The sequence below is a fragment of the Giraffa tippelskirchi genome, chromosome 2, assembly GCF_054371585.1.
Source record: "Giraffa tippelskirchi isolate mGirTip1 chromosome 2, T2T-mGirTip1v1.2.pri, whole genome shotgun sequence".
NCBI lineage: Eukaryota > Metazoa > Chordata > Mammalia > Artiodactyla > Giraffidae > Giraffa > Giraffa tippelskirchi.
The window spans coordinates 189,087,414-189,105,254 of record NC_137276.1 but is presented as its reverse complement, the minus strand read 5'-3'; the positions used below and the strand labels follow the sequence as shown (position 1 = coordinate 189,105,254).

General features: G+C 37.8%; 2 protein-coding genes and 1 long non-coding RNA gene across 8 annotated transcripts in view; 1 reads left to right on the top strand and 2 right to left on the bottom strand.

Moving 5' to 3' along the window:
* CMSS1 (cms1 ribosomal small subunit homolog) overlaps window positions 1-17,841 on the top strand; it is a 401,056-nt gene that overhangs the window by 112,989 nt on the left and 270,226 nt on the right. The gene's annotated exons all lie outside the window — the stretch shown is intronic.
* Window positions 1-17,841, bottom strand: part of FILIP1L (filamin A interacting protein 1 like) — a 314,206-nt gene that overhangs the window by 101,171 nt on the left and 195,194 nt on the right. For both annotated transcript variants that reach the window (XM_081572464.1, XM_081572463.1), the window contains one exon: window positions 11,006-11,184. In XM_081572464.1, the coding sequence (XP_081428590.1) occupies window positions 11,006-11,184 (179 nt within the window). The remainder of the gene's footprint in view (window positions 1-11,005; window positions 11,185-17,841) is intronic.
* On the bottom strand, window positions 11,500-16,655 carry LOC145539087 (uncharacterized). The gene is made up of 2 exons (XR_014077565.1): window positions 13,430-16,655; window positions 11,500-13,327 (listed from the first exon to the last, which is right to left on the bottom strand). It is a non-coding gene; the product is annotated as an uncharacterized LOC145539087 (long non-coding RNA).

Here is a 17,841-nt window from a genome sequence, read left to right as displayed (position 1 = left end):
CTATCACTATTTAATAAAAAGGAGAATTTGAACATCTGAAATCTAAAGAAACTTTCTTTGGGTTTTTTGCATGATTTGGTGAGTTGTGAGCATTCAGTCATGGTACAGGAACAATTCATTCTGAAGCCACAAACCTCTTTGGATTCCTGAGGCTTCTTTTTGAAACTGGGAAGTGGGAACTGACTGACTGCCCCACATTTTCCCTAACAAAATAAAATCAATCTGAAAGAATACAGACTTATACAGAGAAGACAAGGAGACATGTTTCAAGATTAAACACTTCCAGTCTAGAAGAGAATTCATTTGCTGCCATCCAGATGTTTTTTCAGGATGAAGTTTTCTCTCATTTCTCTGCTTTGTCATCATTGAGGCCTCCTTACTTAGATTTCAACACAGGTGAAAATTAAGGAGTGATTTCTCCCTCTTCTAACATTTTTGTTGTTTTGTGCTTCTTACTTTGTTTATTGATAAAATCTTATCTTTCCGAGGAATGGTGAGAGTAAACCACTGAATTCTTCTATATGAAGAAGCCGTGGGAGTTCTCTATCTTTGTACCCACAAATAAACACATGAAAAGGCCATTCATTTAATCTATGTGCTGTCCTAATGTCTCAATGCTGTCATGCTTGGAGTATGTCTGTAAAACAGCTGTAGTGTTCTTGAGAAGATTATTAAGTGGAGTTTTGATTAATTGACAGATATGTTTAGAGTAAGAAGTAATTTGATATAAAGTAAATGACAGATGTGCCTCACAGGGAAATGGTCTTTTTATTTTTATGGCCATTTGTATTTGGTCCTCACTAATGCCATTACTGATAAATATTGCATTTTGAGATCAGCCGTATATGATTCTCTTTTCCCCAGATTTTTTCTTTACATATATATGTACACATATATGTATGCATATGTATGTATATATATATATTGCAGTGTTTGTAACAACATGAAATGCTTTGAATGTCATATGTACTTAGAACAAAAAAGTGAAAGTCACTCAGTTGTGTCCAACTCTTTGCATCCCCATGGATTATATAGTCCATGGAATTCTCCAGGCCAGAATACTGGAGTGGGTAGCCTTTCCCTTCTCCAGGGGATCTTCCTGACCCAGGAATTGAACCAGGGTCTCCTCATTGCAGGCGGATTCTTTACCAACTGAGCTATCAGGGAAGTTAGAACCAAAAAAAAAAAAAAAAATGCATACTATAAAGTAACAAACTATGTGGTAGAAATTACTTATTTTGAAGAAACATGTACTCAGCCTCATAAATCCTGCAAATATGTTTCTTCTGAAACATTTCTGAAGATATAAATTACCTGTTCACCAGGCATCTCAAATATTTCATGGTGTCATTAGGCAAGTCATGGAAATAAATGAGAAAATGCTATGGGCATAATGTATTATGCATGATAAATAGGGAAGATATGTGAGGAAGTGAGAATTGGTGGGTAGAAATTGAGTTAAATAGGAGAAATCGATTGAAAATTCTCACATACTCTTCATCAACCAAATTATTAAAAGGGGAATTTGACAAGGTGTACTTTGGATTCCACAGTGTTAAACAAGTCAAACTTGTCTGTGGAAGGCCGGTACTATAAGCAGTGTGAACTATTACCAGATTCATCATGTGGTAGGAAAGGTGAGCCAGGATCCTGACTTGGGACTTTACAGCTTTTGTGGGATTGTACAGAGGGTTTCAGACCTTTCAGAGAAAGAGCAACAGAAACAGTGTTTTGAGACTTGGTGCTGGTAGGCCATTAGAATTTGAATTTGATGAAGAAAAGGAAATGTACTGAAATTATATTGACATTGGCAAAATATTCCTTCAAGAAAATGTTATGTTTGAGTATGTTTTTGATGATATGTTAGAATTTTTTTTTTGTCAGGAGTAATACATCTCTAAAATCAAATTCCAAGTCAGTGGGAAAGTCTGATTCAGGTTATAAACATTCGCTCACTTTATATGCTTTTTAACATGTTTTAAACGAGATCCAATTCAGGATTAGTCTCAGGCAAAGTTATAAAGTAAGAAATGGGTACTCTCCTTCATTGAGAGTGATAGTGTAAATAGTCTATTTATATCAATAGAATGCAACTTAGCTACAGTTTTTAAAATCCTGAAAAGTTTTATAGCTTTTGACCTAACAATTCCACATCGAAAACTTTGGTCTATGGCAACAGTCAGAAAGGCATAAAAATTAACCAGGCTGTGAGGCTTGTCATCATAGTGTTCTTTATAAAAGTGAAAAAGTAGAATGAATCTAAACGCCCGCAATAGGGAACTTAAATAAATTATATCTGTATGACAGTAGTATTCATGTACTTAAAAATTATGATGTTCAGGAGTAGTTGGTGATTTAAGAAAATGTTCGTGTTTTTGTCAGTGAAAAAAACAGGATACAAAAACTATGCAAAGTATGAGTTGAGAGAGTTATTTTTAGAGTTTAGTTTTTTTTAAATAGTTAATATTTCTAATGTTCTTAAACCAAAATCCTATCTTTGGATGGTTCACTCCTCCAGTGCCTTGATAAAGGACCCATCCTGTTTTATATCTGCTTTCTGTAGAATAATCCCAAACCTCTCAAGCTGATTTTGCTTCCTCTTCCAAAATTGACTTATTTTATATATTATTCTCTAAAGCTGTGCTAAGTGAAAAGAACTCATCCAGAAGATAATTTTTGAGAAGATATTAATGGAAAGTACTAAATTAAAATGTAACAACTTTTTCTACATTCTAGTCACTTATTCAGTAAATATTTATTAAACTTCTCCATGCACTTCGCCCTATAGAAGGAATTGTGAACAAAGTAAATCAGAAGCCCACTTACCTTATTATGGGAATATTTGATTTTTTATAATTCCTTTAGTCAAGATGATGTGGTTAGTGTGGGGATCTTGTGACACTGCCTTGCCCAAGGACCAGTGGAGTCTGTTGGTGCACTTAAAAACCATCATTTGAGGTTAGTCTTTATTTTGAGTATATGATAGACTGTGCTTTTCATAATATCATTGCATTAACCTTTCTGTTTATGATTTCCATAAGGGGGAAATAGGTCTACATAGTTTAGGAGATGAGGGGGAAATTACTGAGTACTGTGGTGTCCAGCTCAGTGTTACAGTGTTAGATCCTTAGGACATTCAGCAATACCCCTATCTGAAGGAAATAAGATACAACCAGGCCTAGAAAATTACCCTTCATGTGTGCCTGCTCTGTATTCTCAGCTGTCATTCTACCTGAAACACAACATGACCCTTGTTTTTGTGTTGTTCCCCATACCAAAGGGTATGTCCCTTGGAAACTTTTATTCATCATCACATCCTTAGCACCAGCACAAGTTCCAATTAGGTTTCTTCTTAGCAATCCATAATATGCCCAGTGGTGTAGTAAAGCATAGGCAAATGAACTAACTTGAAGAAAGGCAAATTTGCAGAAAGATGCCAATGCATACTGACTGTCAGCCACCATACTTAGCACTTCCTATGCATTGTATAATTTAGTAATTTCAACAACCTGTGAGATCTATATCATTTTATTAAGAGATGATAAAATTGAGACTTACAGAGACTAACTACTTTGTTCAAGATTAAATAGCTAGTAGGACCAGGTGAGGGGATGGGAGCATGGTTCAAACTCTTGTTGGTTCTGACTCCAGAGCCTATGCTTTTAACCCAATACTATATGTACACCCTTCTAAGAAAAGGCCTTTCTGTGCATTGATATTTACTCATCATTTATGCCAGGCATCTCCTATTCTCATGGCTGGCCAAAGCTGTTTGGCTTCATCTTCTCATGAGAAATAATATATTTGCCAGCAAAGTTTACCTACAAGTTGGAAATTCAGGATACAGCTTAATTCTAATGTTCCACCTTGATTTCCATTTGTGCAGCAGAATTTTCCATTTTGATATAGCTTAATGACTCTTCTTCCTCTTGGTATTTTATAGCCAGGTGGAACAGAAGTTTGGGGTTGCCTTTCTACATTCAGTCTTTGGCTTCCTGTTTTATAGAGCTGTTAAGCTAGTAGCTATGAGCCAGTTAGGTATATTTATCCAAGACTTACTGTATGTCCTGCACTCTCCTAGGGCTATGTGGGTTGTTGGATAATTACACTTCTTAATATCCTTTTTGACTGACCTTTCATAATGTTGCAACACCAGTGTCAGTACCACAGAATGGACACCTGCATTTTCTGTAGATATTTTATGAAGGTCTTATCTTTTCAATTGTGGTATAATTACACCTTAACTTTCTTTGGACCTCCCACAATAGCAGGCACAAGGGTTGAGCACCTAGTAATGATTCTGGGGAGAATATCACTCACTGTTATCAGAGCTAGCCTCTGGTCTGGCCCTACTTCTGTTTAGCAGAAAGATTTGCGGGTTTCTAACTGAGTCTTGATGGGCCTCACTTTTCACAATTCAGAAATTAGAGGATTGGTCTTTATTGCTAGATCTTTACTCATTTAACTTTAGGATTTGAGAGATTTCTGTAATTTTTTATGGCTATCTCATAGATTGATTCTCTGTGGTGGAATAAACGGAATAGAAAGGCTGTAAATTGACCTGAATTTGCGAAGGTGATATTAAGGTCAGTTTCTAATATGTAACATTCAAGAAGCAATAGGATGTACATAAATCTAGATATCCTCTAAAAATGGAAACACTGATGACGTAGATTTGCATCTGGTGGTTGAGGCGCTATCATTCTCTCTGACCTCTTTTGCTAGTGTGGCTTAGAATAATAGGGTTGAAATAAAAGATACTTATTCATGATAGTATCACGTAATCACAGTGTTTTAAATCTGAAAGAGACACACAAATATAGCCTGTCCCATTTGTTTACGTACAAGGTTGGAGAAATGGAATTTGCCCAAATCTGGTCTAGCTGCAGATCCAGTTTGCAGACCAGCGTCCCCTTTCTCCAAGTTCCAGTTCATCCCTCACTGTGCTTATTATATTTCCTTTTAGACTGCTTTTTAACGTTTGTAGTATTCTTTTGTGAGCAGTAAATTCATGAATCATTGTACTTCTAAATACACACCCAGAATTATTTGTAAAATTTAGTTCAGCGTTCTGGGAAGGAAAAGCAATCAAATAGCGTCATCATTGTAGCTGAATTTTGACCTCTATAATTAAATGGTATTGTATAGAAACCACTGAATTATGCAGTTACAAGGGTATGGTTTTGTGACATCTGCTGAAAGTTAAGTCATGATGTACAGTCCTAAATGAATGGGTTTTTTGGTTATGCTCATGAGGTAATCTCTCTGCATCCCTACCCAGACCCCGTGTTAGGTCTGAGGTATATGAACACTGGGCTGATCACATTGTGAGTCTCTGTAGAGTTACAATATAAAATATGTTTGTGGTGGTCTCCATTTTGTTCTGACAAAAAACTGAATACCAATGACAAAGGTCAAATGGAGATCTGCCATCCATTCCACTACTTGCAAGACATAGCCTCGAGAATATGTAATACATATAACTCCTTGCCAGAAAGCTGAAAGGAAATGATTGCATTTGAGTACAATGCATTCTACAACAATAGTTTAGTGTGCATGAAACTTAAAACTGCTGGCTTTCCAAATAGGATTTTTAAAAAGTAGACTTTAGTTTATTAATTTTTAAAAAACATTATGCCCTCTGTGTTAGGCTTTGTGGGATATTTTTAAAAGCTGAGATTTAAGACCAAAAAATTTGAAAATCCTAACGGTAATAGTTGCAAGATACTAGATCCTCTTAAAGTATTGTAGTTTAATGTGTTTATTGAATTCTCCTGACTGTTTTATTTTCATGAGTATTTAATACATTATGTTTTTGTACCATACTGGTATTTTTTTCCCTACCCATCATGATTTCACAGTGCCCTGGAAGACTTAGTATCAAATCATAAAGGCTACAGTGGTGTCTCTGTCTTACACATGCACAAATGAGTTGGGGTTATATGCCAGTGAGGAACTCATCTACTTCCTTCTAGTATCTAGTGTAGGACCTGGCATGCAGCAGGCATTTAATTAATTGGGGTGTTTTTGGTTTGGGTTTTGGGTGGTGGTGTTTTTTTTTTTTTTTGGTTTTTGTTTTAGTAAATGAATAAGTGGCCAACAGCATTAAATAGCTAAGTAACTAGTTAGTTTAACTAAAAAATTAAATAGATTAATACACTCATTCATTTATATATATTTCAAGGGAAGGGAAGTCGCTCAGTCGTGTCCGACTCTTTGCGACCCCGTGGACTGTAGCCTACCAGGCTCCTTCGTCCATGGGATTCTCCAGGCAAGAATACTGGAGTGGTTTGCCATTTCCTTCTCCAGGGGATCTTCCCAACCCAGGGATCGAACCCAGGTCTCCCGCATTGGAGGCAGACGCTTTAACCTCTGAGCCACCAGGGAAGTCAAAGGAGTATTCAAAACCTCTAGAAAGAAGATTTGATGTCTTTTGAGAGAAGCCTTTGAAAGTAATCCAGTATGTTCAGTTAACATGAGAGTCACATATGGCTCAGTGTTTCACTCACCTTTCCTGGTGCCCATCTAGAAAACAGGCCTGTCACAGTAGAAAAGAGTTAATGATAGAAATCTTTATAAAGTTGCTTCAGCCAAAGGGAAAGGTGAAAATGCTTTGTTCTTTACTAAGGACTTAACCCAAGGTGTGGTCAAGGCAACAGCCTTGAAGCTGGGTTCCTGCTGACTTCACTGCAAAGACCCTTCTGCCCCCTGAGCCATTGTTCTGTCTAGTTGCACTTGGGCAGGACAGGAGCAATAAATTAATTCTGCCTGTGACTCGTTCCTTACTATGTGGCTTTTGAGAAGCTACCATTTGAAGTCCTGCTTTATAAGATCACAATTATCAGTGCTAACCTACTTGGCCAAGATATTATGAAAAGTAATTTAAGGTTTTCAAAAAATCCATAGTTGAAGTCACAGTTTTAGACAGAGTTGCCATAACAATATTTGTTTCCCACTTTAACGGTCGTTTCAAGGCCAGAAGTGCAATATTATATATGGTTAGTATACATGGTTTGCTTTAGTGTTCTAAGAAAGAAAGCATGATTAAAAAAAAAAAAAAGGAAATATTTTTTTTTTTCTTCACAGCCTTTTCCCCCATTGAAACTGAAAAAGGAAAAAAAAATTATGCAAGCTATTTTGAAAGTACAGGCAAAATTGGCATTTCACTTATGGGAAAATTTTGCAAAACTGCACTGACTAAAAGCGATTTTTGTTTTGGCTTTCCTGTGAAGCCCTCCAGAAAGGCCAAAAATTACTGGCATTGCTTTTGTATAAAACCTTTCACATAGACTCCACTTGTAATTCAGCCAAGTACATAATTCAGGTCATCAGTGACACATATATCCACACATTGGAGCTGGTTGGTGAACAGAAAGTTGTCATGAAATGTGGACATAATATTATTTTATGGACAGACCAAACTTCACAGATTACAGTGAAGGAAACTTTGCATTAACACACTTGGGAACAGGGTTTCCTGAGCTGTTCCCTGCCCCCACCCTTCTGCAGTGGGAAAGCCGATTGTTTACTGATTACGACGACATCACTTGGCAGACATTTTGGCCTAAACTCAGTGTGTGACATCAGCCTCCTTTAGGGTTTTCCACATAAAATGAATTCTCCAAAGAAAACACAGAAATTGAGCCTGAATTTGAAATCCATTATTACACCCTCTAAGGTCTCATTAACTATCTCAATCATGTATTTCTTAATTTTTATTTTATTTCCAAGTAGATGTTATCTAACACTAAAAATAGGAGCTCTGAACTTTCACAGTGTTTTTTCAGAGTTCCAGTCAGAAACTATATTATAGTTATAGAGCTATATTTATAGCTATATTCACTCAAACCACTTTTATGGGGGTTATGATATCTTTCTTTGTTTCTTTGTACTGAGGGTCACTGATTCGGGAGTGGCTTACATCACTTTGTTAGAGGAAGGAAGTAAACGTTATTCTTTGACTTCTTAGAAAAAATTAGTCTTGTTTTTGTGAGGGGTGGCTGCATATTTGAGAGGAAGTACTCTCACTAAAGTTAGATTTGTGTTCTGTCATTTGTTGTCATAGAATGAGACATGTGAATGATACTTTACTCTCTTGTGTAAACACCTCCTCAGTTTATATTTACCTGAAATTACTAGTTCCCCCATTTCCTCTTCATGAGGTGTTCATTTAGTATTTTTGTGCACATGGCCTTAAAGCAAGTAGAAGTCAGTTATGCCTTACGAGGCCCACGATCTCCCGGCTACAAGCGTGGTGGCAGGAAGAGTCAGTGCACCAACACCGCCAAGCTACAGGAACTGTGATGTACAGGTAGAGCAGAAGCATTGTCTGTGTTATCGTGTGAGTCGAGAATAGGCTTAACACTTTCATACCCAAAGAGTTCCATCTGGAAGCTGTACCTGGGCAAACAGAAACAGGTGAATATTCCCGTGTCTTTTGGAATGGTTAAACACGGAATGAGAATCACTGTTTCCAGTTTGGGGAGTTAATGGCTTGTTTACTTTCATCATTCTTCAAGACAGAAAAACTTTGTGTCCTATATGGCTAAAAAATATAATCTTTTAAAATTCTCCCCCTTAAACTACTTTGATACATGTGGAAATACCATTCTTAATATATTGAGCCCATGGTGTACAATTTACATTCATCTCACTATTTTCCTTTTGCTTTAGCCATGGCTGTTATTCCTACTGCTCTTGTGTTCTCATTTCTCAGTGCTGTTCTTTTTTACTCTCTATTGATTTAAATAATCTTCACCATCTGCCTCCCAGCTTTATAGTGTTACTTCTGGATAGCCCTTCTCAACCTTCCTTCAGAAGACAGTAGAGACACATCCATGAGCATTAGGACTATACCACCAAGAGCCTTCCACATTTCCACCCTAAATCTGTATCCTCTTGTCTTCTCTGTTAATGTGGGTAAGCCCCAGGTGCAGGGGTTTACCTGCCTACTTCTTTGTTCTGTAGTGGGCAGCACTCTGACCATGGTGAATAAATATTCATAATAATGAGAGATGAAAGGAAGTGTCTGTGTTCAACAAGTTAGTGCCAATTAAGTGTGGAGGCCAAATGAGGCTGTGGACGCCAAACCACGGGGGTTCAAAATAGTGTTTAATATGACATTATCTTATTGAATACCAAATTGTATACTGTAATGTCTTAATCAAATCTTCCTCAGTGCCAGACTTCTTTTGCTCCTTTAACTTGCCCCTGAAGATACTTCAGGTTCATGAGGGGCAAAGTAACAAGACCCCTCTCTATGTGGTGAGTAGAAAACAAACCCCTGATGAATGTAGATACAGAAACTGGATGGGAGGGCCTTTGATTATGTAATTTGGATACCCAGCTAAAATATGAATTGTAAGTAGTCAAATAAAATAGTTGAGACTACTAGTATTTTAGAAAAGGGAACTCACAAGTAATTATTTTTTCTGTATTTTCCTGTGATTATTAGAATCTAGCATCATTAGCCCTGTAACTTGTAAGAGAAGTATCCATGGAATAACAAAAGTGAAATGAAGATCCAATAAAAATTTGAGATTGGTTATTTTCTATCTTTGCAGTACTAATAGAGAAGAATCATTGTCATTTCAATTTTATAGGGATGTGCATACTTCCAAAGGAGATTCGGAATAGAGGGTCAAAGTTGAGCAAAATAACCTGCCTTCCATATTATAAAATATTTGCTAACCATTTTCTCCCTTCTCTAAATACTAGTTCACATTTTAAGCTTCTGAGTTCTCATTTCTTATTTATGCTTCAGAGTATTGTGATTTGGCTTCTGCTTTCACTGTTCTATTTAAATGACTCATTAAGTTCTTCAGTGTCTTCCTTATTACCCATCCTTTTCTGTATTATCTGGTGCTGTTTGACTGCTCACTCTTGAGAGTCCTTCCTTACTTGGCTCTTTGCTTTCTCTTCTGATTCTTCTAGTCCTCCACCATTCTTTATTCTTTCTCAGCTTCCTTTCTTGACCCATTTTTTTGGACGACCTAGTTTTCAAGAGTTCCCATCTCAATCTTCTTTCCTCTCACCAAACCAACACCCAAAGCTTCAACTCTCACCAGCTGCAAATACACATCACCAGCCCGGCCTTTCCCAGACCTACATTTCTAACCATGGATTGTCTATTTAGGCATATCATTCTCCCCACTGGACAGTGGAACACACCAGGTTCCTCATGCTCAACTTGTCTGAAGCAAGACCCCCTTCTCCCTTTTGAACCAGAAACCCTGCAACAACAAAAAGCTGTGCACCACTCCTACATTCTGTACCTTGGTGAATAACCAGGAGTATAACTTTCTATTTTCCTTGCTCTGCTCTCTAGTCACATTAGTCATGAATTCATATTGACTATACCTCATAAATAATTCTCATTACATCCTGTTTTCCTTAACCCTCTAGCCATTGGAACACATATCTGCCTCCAGGTTAAAGCTCCTCCTGTCTGTCTTCTATCTTTCCTTAATGGTTCATTAAGAAAGCATCTCTAATCAACTCATTCTCCTTCTCATAACTTGTCATTTGTTCCTTCTTGCCAACAGTATGAATTCTAGCGCCCATGGCCACTCTTTCCTTTGCTCACACCCTGTGCTGTAGCCATATTGAAGGCTTGTGTTCCCTCAATATCCATACTCTTGTCTTCTCTCTGTGCTGTGGCACTTATTTCTGCCCTTGCCTTGTATGTGGTTTCCATTCTTACTTGCATAAGGACTAGACTCATTACCTCCTCTCTGCAGCTTTCACAGGGCACCCCCTCGAAGAAGTAGGTGAGGTGCCCAGCACTTACATTTCCATAGTCCTATCACACCTGATTATTCTTGTGTTATATTGATACTGTTTTTAAACATATCCTTTTCCTCACTCTATACCATGAGGTTTTTGAGACCAGAGGCTGTCATATTCATTGTATATCCCTGTATCCCTTGGTATAATGCCCAACCCATAGTGAGAGGTTAGGAAGAGTTTGCAGAATAGTTCATTGTCTTGTCCAAAATAGCCTTACCTTTCACATTCCTGTTCTAGCAAGCTTATGAATTCATCACTCTTCTCCATGTATTCTTTGTGTTTTCTCTTTTCTTCCTCCAATTCCAGTATGGTTTGCCTGTGAGATTTTTCTGCCATTAAAAGCTGTTCCAGGATTCGTCTGTGCGATTCTTTATGTTTTTCCACGACTTTGTCCAACTACAAAAGAAAATACATTAATAATCTAAGTACGAAGCATTCATAAAACTTCCATCTCTCCTGCTTTTAGAAATGTCCAAGTTTTAACAAATTCAACAATGGGTTTCTGATTTCCTTGTTTAGCTTTTATCATTACTCTTCTTAATTTTGATACTTTTTGGTATGTTTCAACACAAATGTAACCTTCTGTCATTTTTTTTTTTTTTTGGCCACACCACATGGCTTGTGGGATCTTATCCCACATCATCATGTTTTTCTTAACCAAAAATAAAAATCAGTGCCTCTGTAGATATCTGAATATCTTTCTGCTTCTTCTTTTGCTCTCCAGAGAAACCATATCAGAGGAATGATGGAAAGTGAAGGACAGTGTTTGTTTCTGCCACTCCCTTAGCTGATGGATCCTGCCCCAGCCCTCCTTAAAGTTCTCTGCCCATGTATGTTTCTTGGGTCCACAGTCAGTTTTTCACTACATTATGTATGAAACTGTTGGTGTACTCTTTTCAAATACTTGAAAATCAATTCTGTCTTGGTATAGAGGGTGAATGTGACCCAGTGTAAACACCAAGTCCTTTCTGTCTTACTTACATTTGTCTACTCTAGTGGACTGTGAACTCCCTGAAAGCAGGGCCTACGTTCTATTTTTCTTAAATTCTTACCATCTAATAGAGTGCTTTGCCTACAGTAGGTGCCTAGTATATGGTTACAGATTGAAAACAAGCAAGCAAGGAATCAAGAAAGAAAAGAGGGTTTTATCATAAATGGGTGTTGAATTTTGTTGAAAGATTTCTCTGCGTCTATTGAGATAATCATGTGGTTTTCATCTTTCAGTTTGTTGATATGGTGTATCACATTGATTGATTTGTGTATATTGAACCTTCCAGGAAGTAGGTGTAGGAGGAACCTACCTCAACATAATAAAGCCCATATACGACAAACTGACAGCAAACATTATTCTCAATGCTGAAAAACTGAAAACATTTTCTCTAAGATCAGGAACAAGACAAGGGTACCCTCTCTCACCACTATTATTCAGCATAGTTTTGAAAGTCCTAGCCACAACAATCAGAGAAGAAAAAGAAATAAAAAGAATCTAGACTGGAAAAAAAGAAGAATAACTCTCACTGTTTGCAGATGACTTGATACTATATGTAGAAAACTCTAAAAATTCCACCAGAAAATTACTAGAGCTAATCAATGAATATAGCAAAGTTTCAGGATATAAAATGAATAAACAGAAATCCCTTGCATTTGTATACACTAACAATGAAAAATTAGAAAGAAAAGTTAAGGAAACTATCCCATTCACCATTGCAACAACAAAAAAATAATTAGGAATAAACCTACGTAAAGAGACAAAAGACCTAAACTACAAGACACTGATGAAAGAAATCAAAGATGACACAAACAGATGGAGAGATAAAGAATCAATATTGTGAAAATGATTATACATGCAAAGCAATGTATAGATTCAATGCAATTCCTATCAAACTACCAGTGGTATTTTTCACCGAACTAGAACAAAAATTTTAACAATTTGTATAGAAACACAAAAGACCCTGAATAGCCAAAGCAGTCTTGAGAACGAAGAACATAGCTGGAGGAATAACCTTCCTGGCTTCAGACTATACTACAATGGCAATAATCATTAAGACAGTATGGTACTGGCACAAAAACAGAAATATAGAGTAATGGAACAAAATAGAAAGCCCAGAGATAAACCATACACCTATGAGCATCTTATCTTTAACAAAGGAGGCAAGAATATACAGTGGAGAAAAGACAGCCTGATGTTGAGCTGTATGAGCTGCTTATATATTCTGGAGATTAATCCTCTGTCAGTTGTTTCATTTGCAATTATTTTGTCTCATTCTTAGGGTTGTCTTTTAATCTTGCTTATTGTTTCCTTTGCTATGCAAAAGCTTTTAAGTTTAATTCAGTCCCATTTGTTTATTTTTATTTTTATTTCCATTAGTCTTTGCCTTCTACATTGGCAGACAGGTTCTTTATCACTAGCACCACCCAGGGCACCTAGGACACACTCTAGGAGGGCGGTCAAAGAGGATCTTACTGTGATGGATGTCAAAGAGTGTACCACCTATGTTTCTCTCTAAGAGTTTTATACCCGGGGCACCTAGGACACACTCTAGGAGGGCGGTCAAAGAGGATCTTACTGTGATGGATGTCAAAGAGTGTACCACCTATGTTTCTCTCTAAGAGTTTTATACCCGGGGCACCTAGGACACACTCTAGGAGGGCGGTCAAAGAGGATCTTACTGTGATGGATGTCAAAGAGTGTACCACCTATGTTTCTCTCTAAGAGTTTTATAGTTTCTGGCCTTACATTTAAGTCTTTAATACATTTTGAGTTTATATGGTGTCAAGAAGTGCTCTAGTTCCTTTCTTTTACATGTAGCTGTCCAGTTTTCCTAGCACCACTTAATTATCGGAGAAATGCAAAACAAAACACCAATGAGGTATCACCTCATACTGGTCAGAACGGCCACCATCAAAAAATTTACAAACAATGAATGTTGGAAAGGATGGGGAGAAAAGGGAGCCCACTCGCACTGCTGCTGGGAATGTAAATTGATGCCGCTGCTGCTGGGAATGTAAATTGATGCCGCTGCCATGGAGAACAGTACGGAGAGTCCTTAAAATGCAAGTAATAGAACTACCGTACGACCCAACAGTCCCACTGCTGGGCATATATCCTGAGGAAACCATAACTGAAAGAGATGCATGTACCCCTAGTGTTCGCTGCAGCACTATTTGCAACAGCTAGGACATGGAGGCAGTCTAGATGTTCATTGACTGATGATTGGATAAAGAAGATGTGGTACATACATGCAGTGGAATATTACTCAACCATTAAAAAGAATACATTTAAATCAGTCCTAATGAGGTGCATGAACCTAGAACCTGTTATACAGAGTGAAGAGAAAAACAAGTATTGCATATTAATGCATATATATGGACTCTAGAAAGATGGTACTGATGGGCCTATTTGTAGGGCAGCAGTGAAGACACAGACATTGAGAACAGACTTGTGGACACAGTAGGGGAAGGAAATGATGGGAAGAATTAGAAGAATAACATGGAAACGTATAAATTACCATCTGTAAAATATATAGTCAGTGGAAATTTGCTGTATGATGCAGAGAGCGCCAATTTGGTGCTCTGTGACAACCTAGAAGGGTGGGATAGATGGGAAGTGGGAGGGAGGTTCAAGAGGGAGGGGACTCATGTACCTATGGCTGATTCATGTTGATGTATGGCAGAAACCAACACAGTATTGTAAAGCTCCAATTAAACATTTAAAAAAAGAAAAGAGGGAAGTAGGCTGATTAAAACAAAAGTAGCTCAGGAGCTTTGGCCAGTGATAAATTCAAATCCATAGAAGACCATGGTTTTGAAACCATGTGGCTATCTAGATGAGCTAAACACAAAACTATAACCCATAATATTGGTTAATTTTTCCCTTTGCTTTTATTATAAAAGATTTAAAATTTGTGACTCTTGAATTTGAAGCCAATTTAAATTGTACATCCTTATAAAGCACATACTTGACTAGGAATCCAAAGCACAAAAATGGCCAAATAATTTCAGAAAAAGAAGAGAATATAGGTATCCCAGCAGACAGAATCCAGCTGACCTCTAAACGTTTAATCTGGCTGTCTAGTTTTCTAATATGAGTTTATAATGATGCTTTAACACACACAAAAGTACTTCATGTCATATAGGTGTTCATGACTTTTAATAAATGTGACCAGGCCTTTTGTGGAGCTGAAATTGCTTGGTTATATTGCCTGCTGGCAGAGTCACTTTTAACTAATGACCACCCTCTGAGAGGGAGGTTGTAGTGTTAACTGTCCTGGGTCTCAAGCAAAAATAGTTCTCTGAAAACTCCTTCCAGTTGTCCAAACATTAGACTGCATTATAAGGGAAATTCAAATCAATTGCTTTCAGAATTTGAAAGTGAAATAGTGATAGAATAAGCCTTAATTTGGAGATCTTGACATTTGACTTAGAGAAACAGTCAATTTGTCACAAGATTGGCCCTAGAATTAATAATGAATAATAATAGTTAAGATATCTGTGCTTTGTCACTCATTGTGTGCGACTCTTGGCGACCTCACAGACTGTAGCCCACCAGGCTCCTCTGTCCATGGGGATTCTCCAGGCAAGAATACTGGAGTGGGTTGCCATGCCCTCCTCCGGGGCATCTTCCCATCCAGGGATCGAACCCAGGTCTCCCGCATTGCAGGCAGGTTCTTTACCATCTGCACCACCAGAGAAGCTCACAGTAGGTATGCATAAATGAATGAGAGGGCGGCTTCATAAGAGAAGCTTCCTCAGATAGCTTCTTGTAGTTATATGGACATGAATATGAAACTTTGTTCAGCCCAAAAAGAAAAAAAGAGAAGCTTTAGTTCATCTATTACATTGTGTTTTTTCCCTACTTTGTTTGTTTGTAGGGACAAGGAAGGAAGATTGGAAAGAATCATTGCCCATTATTTATTACATAACTTCGTAAGGGCTGTCCATTCCTTCAACCCACAGCCCCCCCAGTCCTTCCTCATCAATGACCGCATGATCTTCCACTAGTGGGACTACTCCACTCTCCCATTCAGAGCTGAAACATCTCTCACCATCTGGCTTCCTGATCTTTCTACCCCATTCTCATTCCATACTTTCCCATCTTTCTCACTTAGTCTTTAGCCACACCAGACTTCAAATAGTTCTTAAAACACACGGTGGTGCTTCAGTACTGCTTTTTTTCAGTGTTGGAACATGGAAACCTTTTCTGCCTTCCACCTCAAATTTTTCCTGTTCTTCCTTTATAACTTTCTCTGCTCAATGCTGCGTAGAATTGTGTGTCCCTTCATATCAGTGAAATGTCGAATTCTCTGAGATTTCCTTCTCTCACCTTCCATGACTCTTGAAGGAAAACCTAAATTTACTGCATGCTATTTGGTGCAACAGGTAAGGACCTCATGTTTGTCAATAGCAGAAATTGGAAAGATGTTGAATAGTGACCTTGCAGAGGGAGAGTTCCCAAAGGAAGTGTAAGTGATTCTAGAGATATTTTAGCTTATGCTTGAAGTTTTATTCTGTTCCTTCATTTCTCCATACCCCAAATGTTTCTTAGAAATATGCCAGTGGTTCTCAATTCAGTCTCTTCCTCATTCTGGCCACATCAACTGATGGACCTGAGCTCTTCTGAACTCATTTCATTTCCCACCATTTGTGTGTGTGTGTGCTTGGTGAAACCACTTAAGTGTTCTGTACTTCCTGTTTTTTTTTTTTTATTATAAATTTAGTGATTGGGCTTGATTTCTAAGAGCAATTGTACTGCCACAGTTTTCTCAAGGTAAAAACTATTTATTAAGCGTCTATTATGCTGTATGTACTTAGTACTATGATAGTTGCCATGGGAGAATTTTAAAGTCTCTCAGTGCCTTTACCCTTACTAGACAGATAAGATATACACATTAAACAATTAGGAACCGTGTAAGGTGGTGTATCATTAAGCACTATGGGACTACCAGAGAACCACTGCCTCTTTTTGATCTAGCCCCACTTGCAGATTGAATGAAGCCTGGGGAAGAAAACAGGAAGACTTAGTCACTTTAGGGGAGTGTCAGGTGCAGAAAGATTAACAGTGGCTCCTTAATGTTTACCATGCAGTGACAATCTTCCTGCTTATCATTTTAGCCTCCTTGATGTCATATCCTACCCGCAAACCCTAACACAATCCAACTGCTTGCCCAGGATGAAGGAAATCCAGTGTGTTCCAATAGGTTGGATTGTCCTGGTGGTTAAGCAGAATAAAGAACAGAGAGTTTGTCAATCTTTTTACTTTTGGTCACTTAATATATGCTTAGAAAATAATGACCTTTGTTTTAATAACTTCTGAGTCACAGACCACCCTAATTTGGGATTTGATCTTCTTTCTGAGCTATGGCTTTGGTTCTCTTTGTTCTTTTTTGTTGGCCCTTTGAAGATTGTCTTTTTCTTTGATTACCTTGAATGTAGTGGTAGAGATAAAGCTAGTTCAGACAGCTGAGAAATTATTTAGCTGTTTTAGTAGATCAAAGGTAACCAAATATGCTATTAATAAAATGTTCCATCTTCTTCTCTGTCTTTGCTGAAACCTGTTTTTTTTGGATAATAAGTAGAATCCTAAAATAGAGACTGCTAATTCTCACATTGCCTCAGTATCTCAAGTGCTGGAAATGGGGGCATGATTCTCATGGCTCTGCACTACCACTGCCAGACTCTTCTGAAAGCCCTTCCTTGTTTTATTGTCCCCTGAATGGTGATAGTCCACTGTCATTCGTATGTAGTCAGCTATTGAGCTTCAGGTCACTCTTGCAATCTACCTTTCTCCTCTCAATCTTGGGAGCATTCTGCATGTGCCAACTCACCCCAGCCACCATCAGAAATGAAAGACCAGTGTATTGCAAAATGAACACTGTGTGTCTTTTGGCTCCTAGCACTGGAAGTGTGTGTATTGTTAAAGAGAAAGTTTCAAAATATGTGGAACCAGAAGCTAGTCTCTGGAAATTTCCCTTTTTAGTTCCTAGCTTCAGGATTTCTCTAGCTCCATGTAAAGCTCATCCATGCACTTGAGAGTATGCTAGATATCTTATCTAA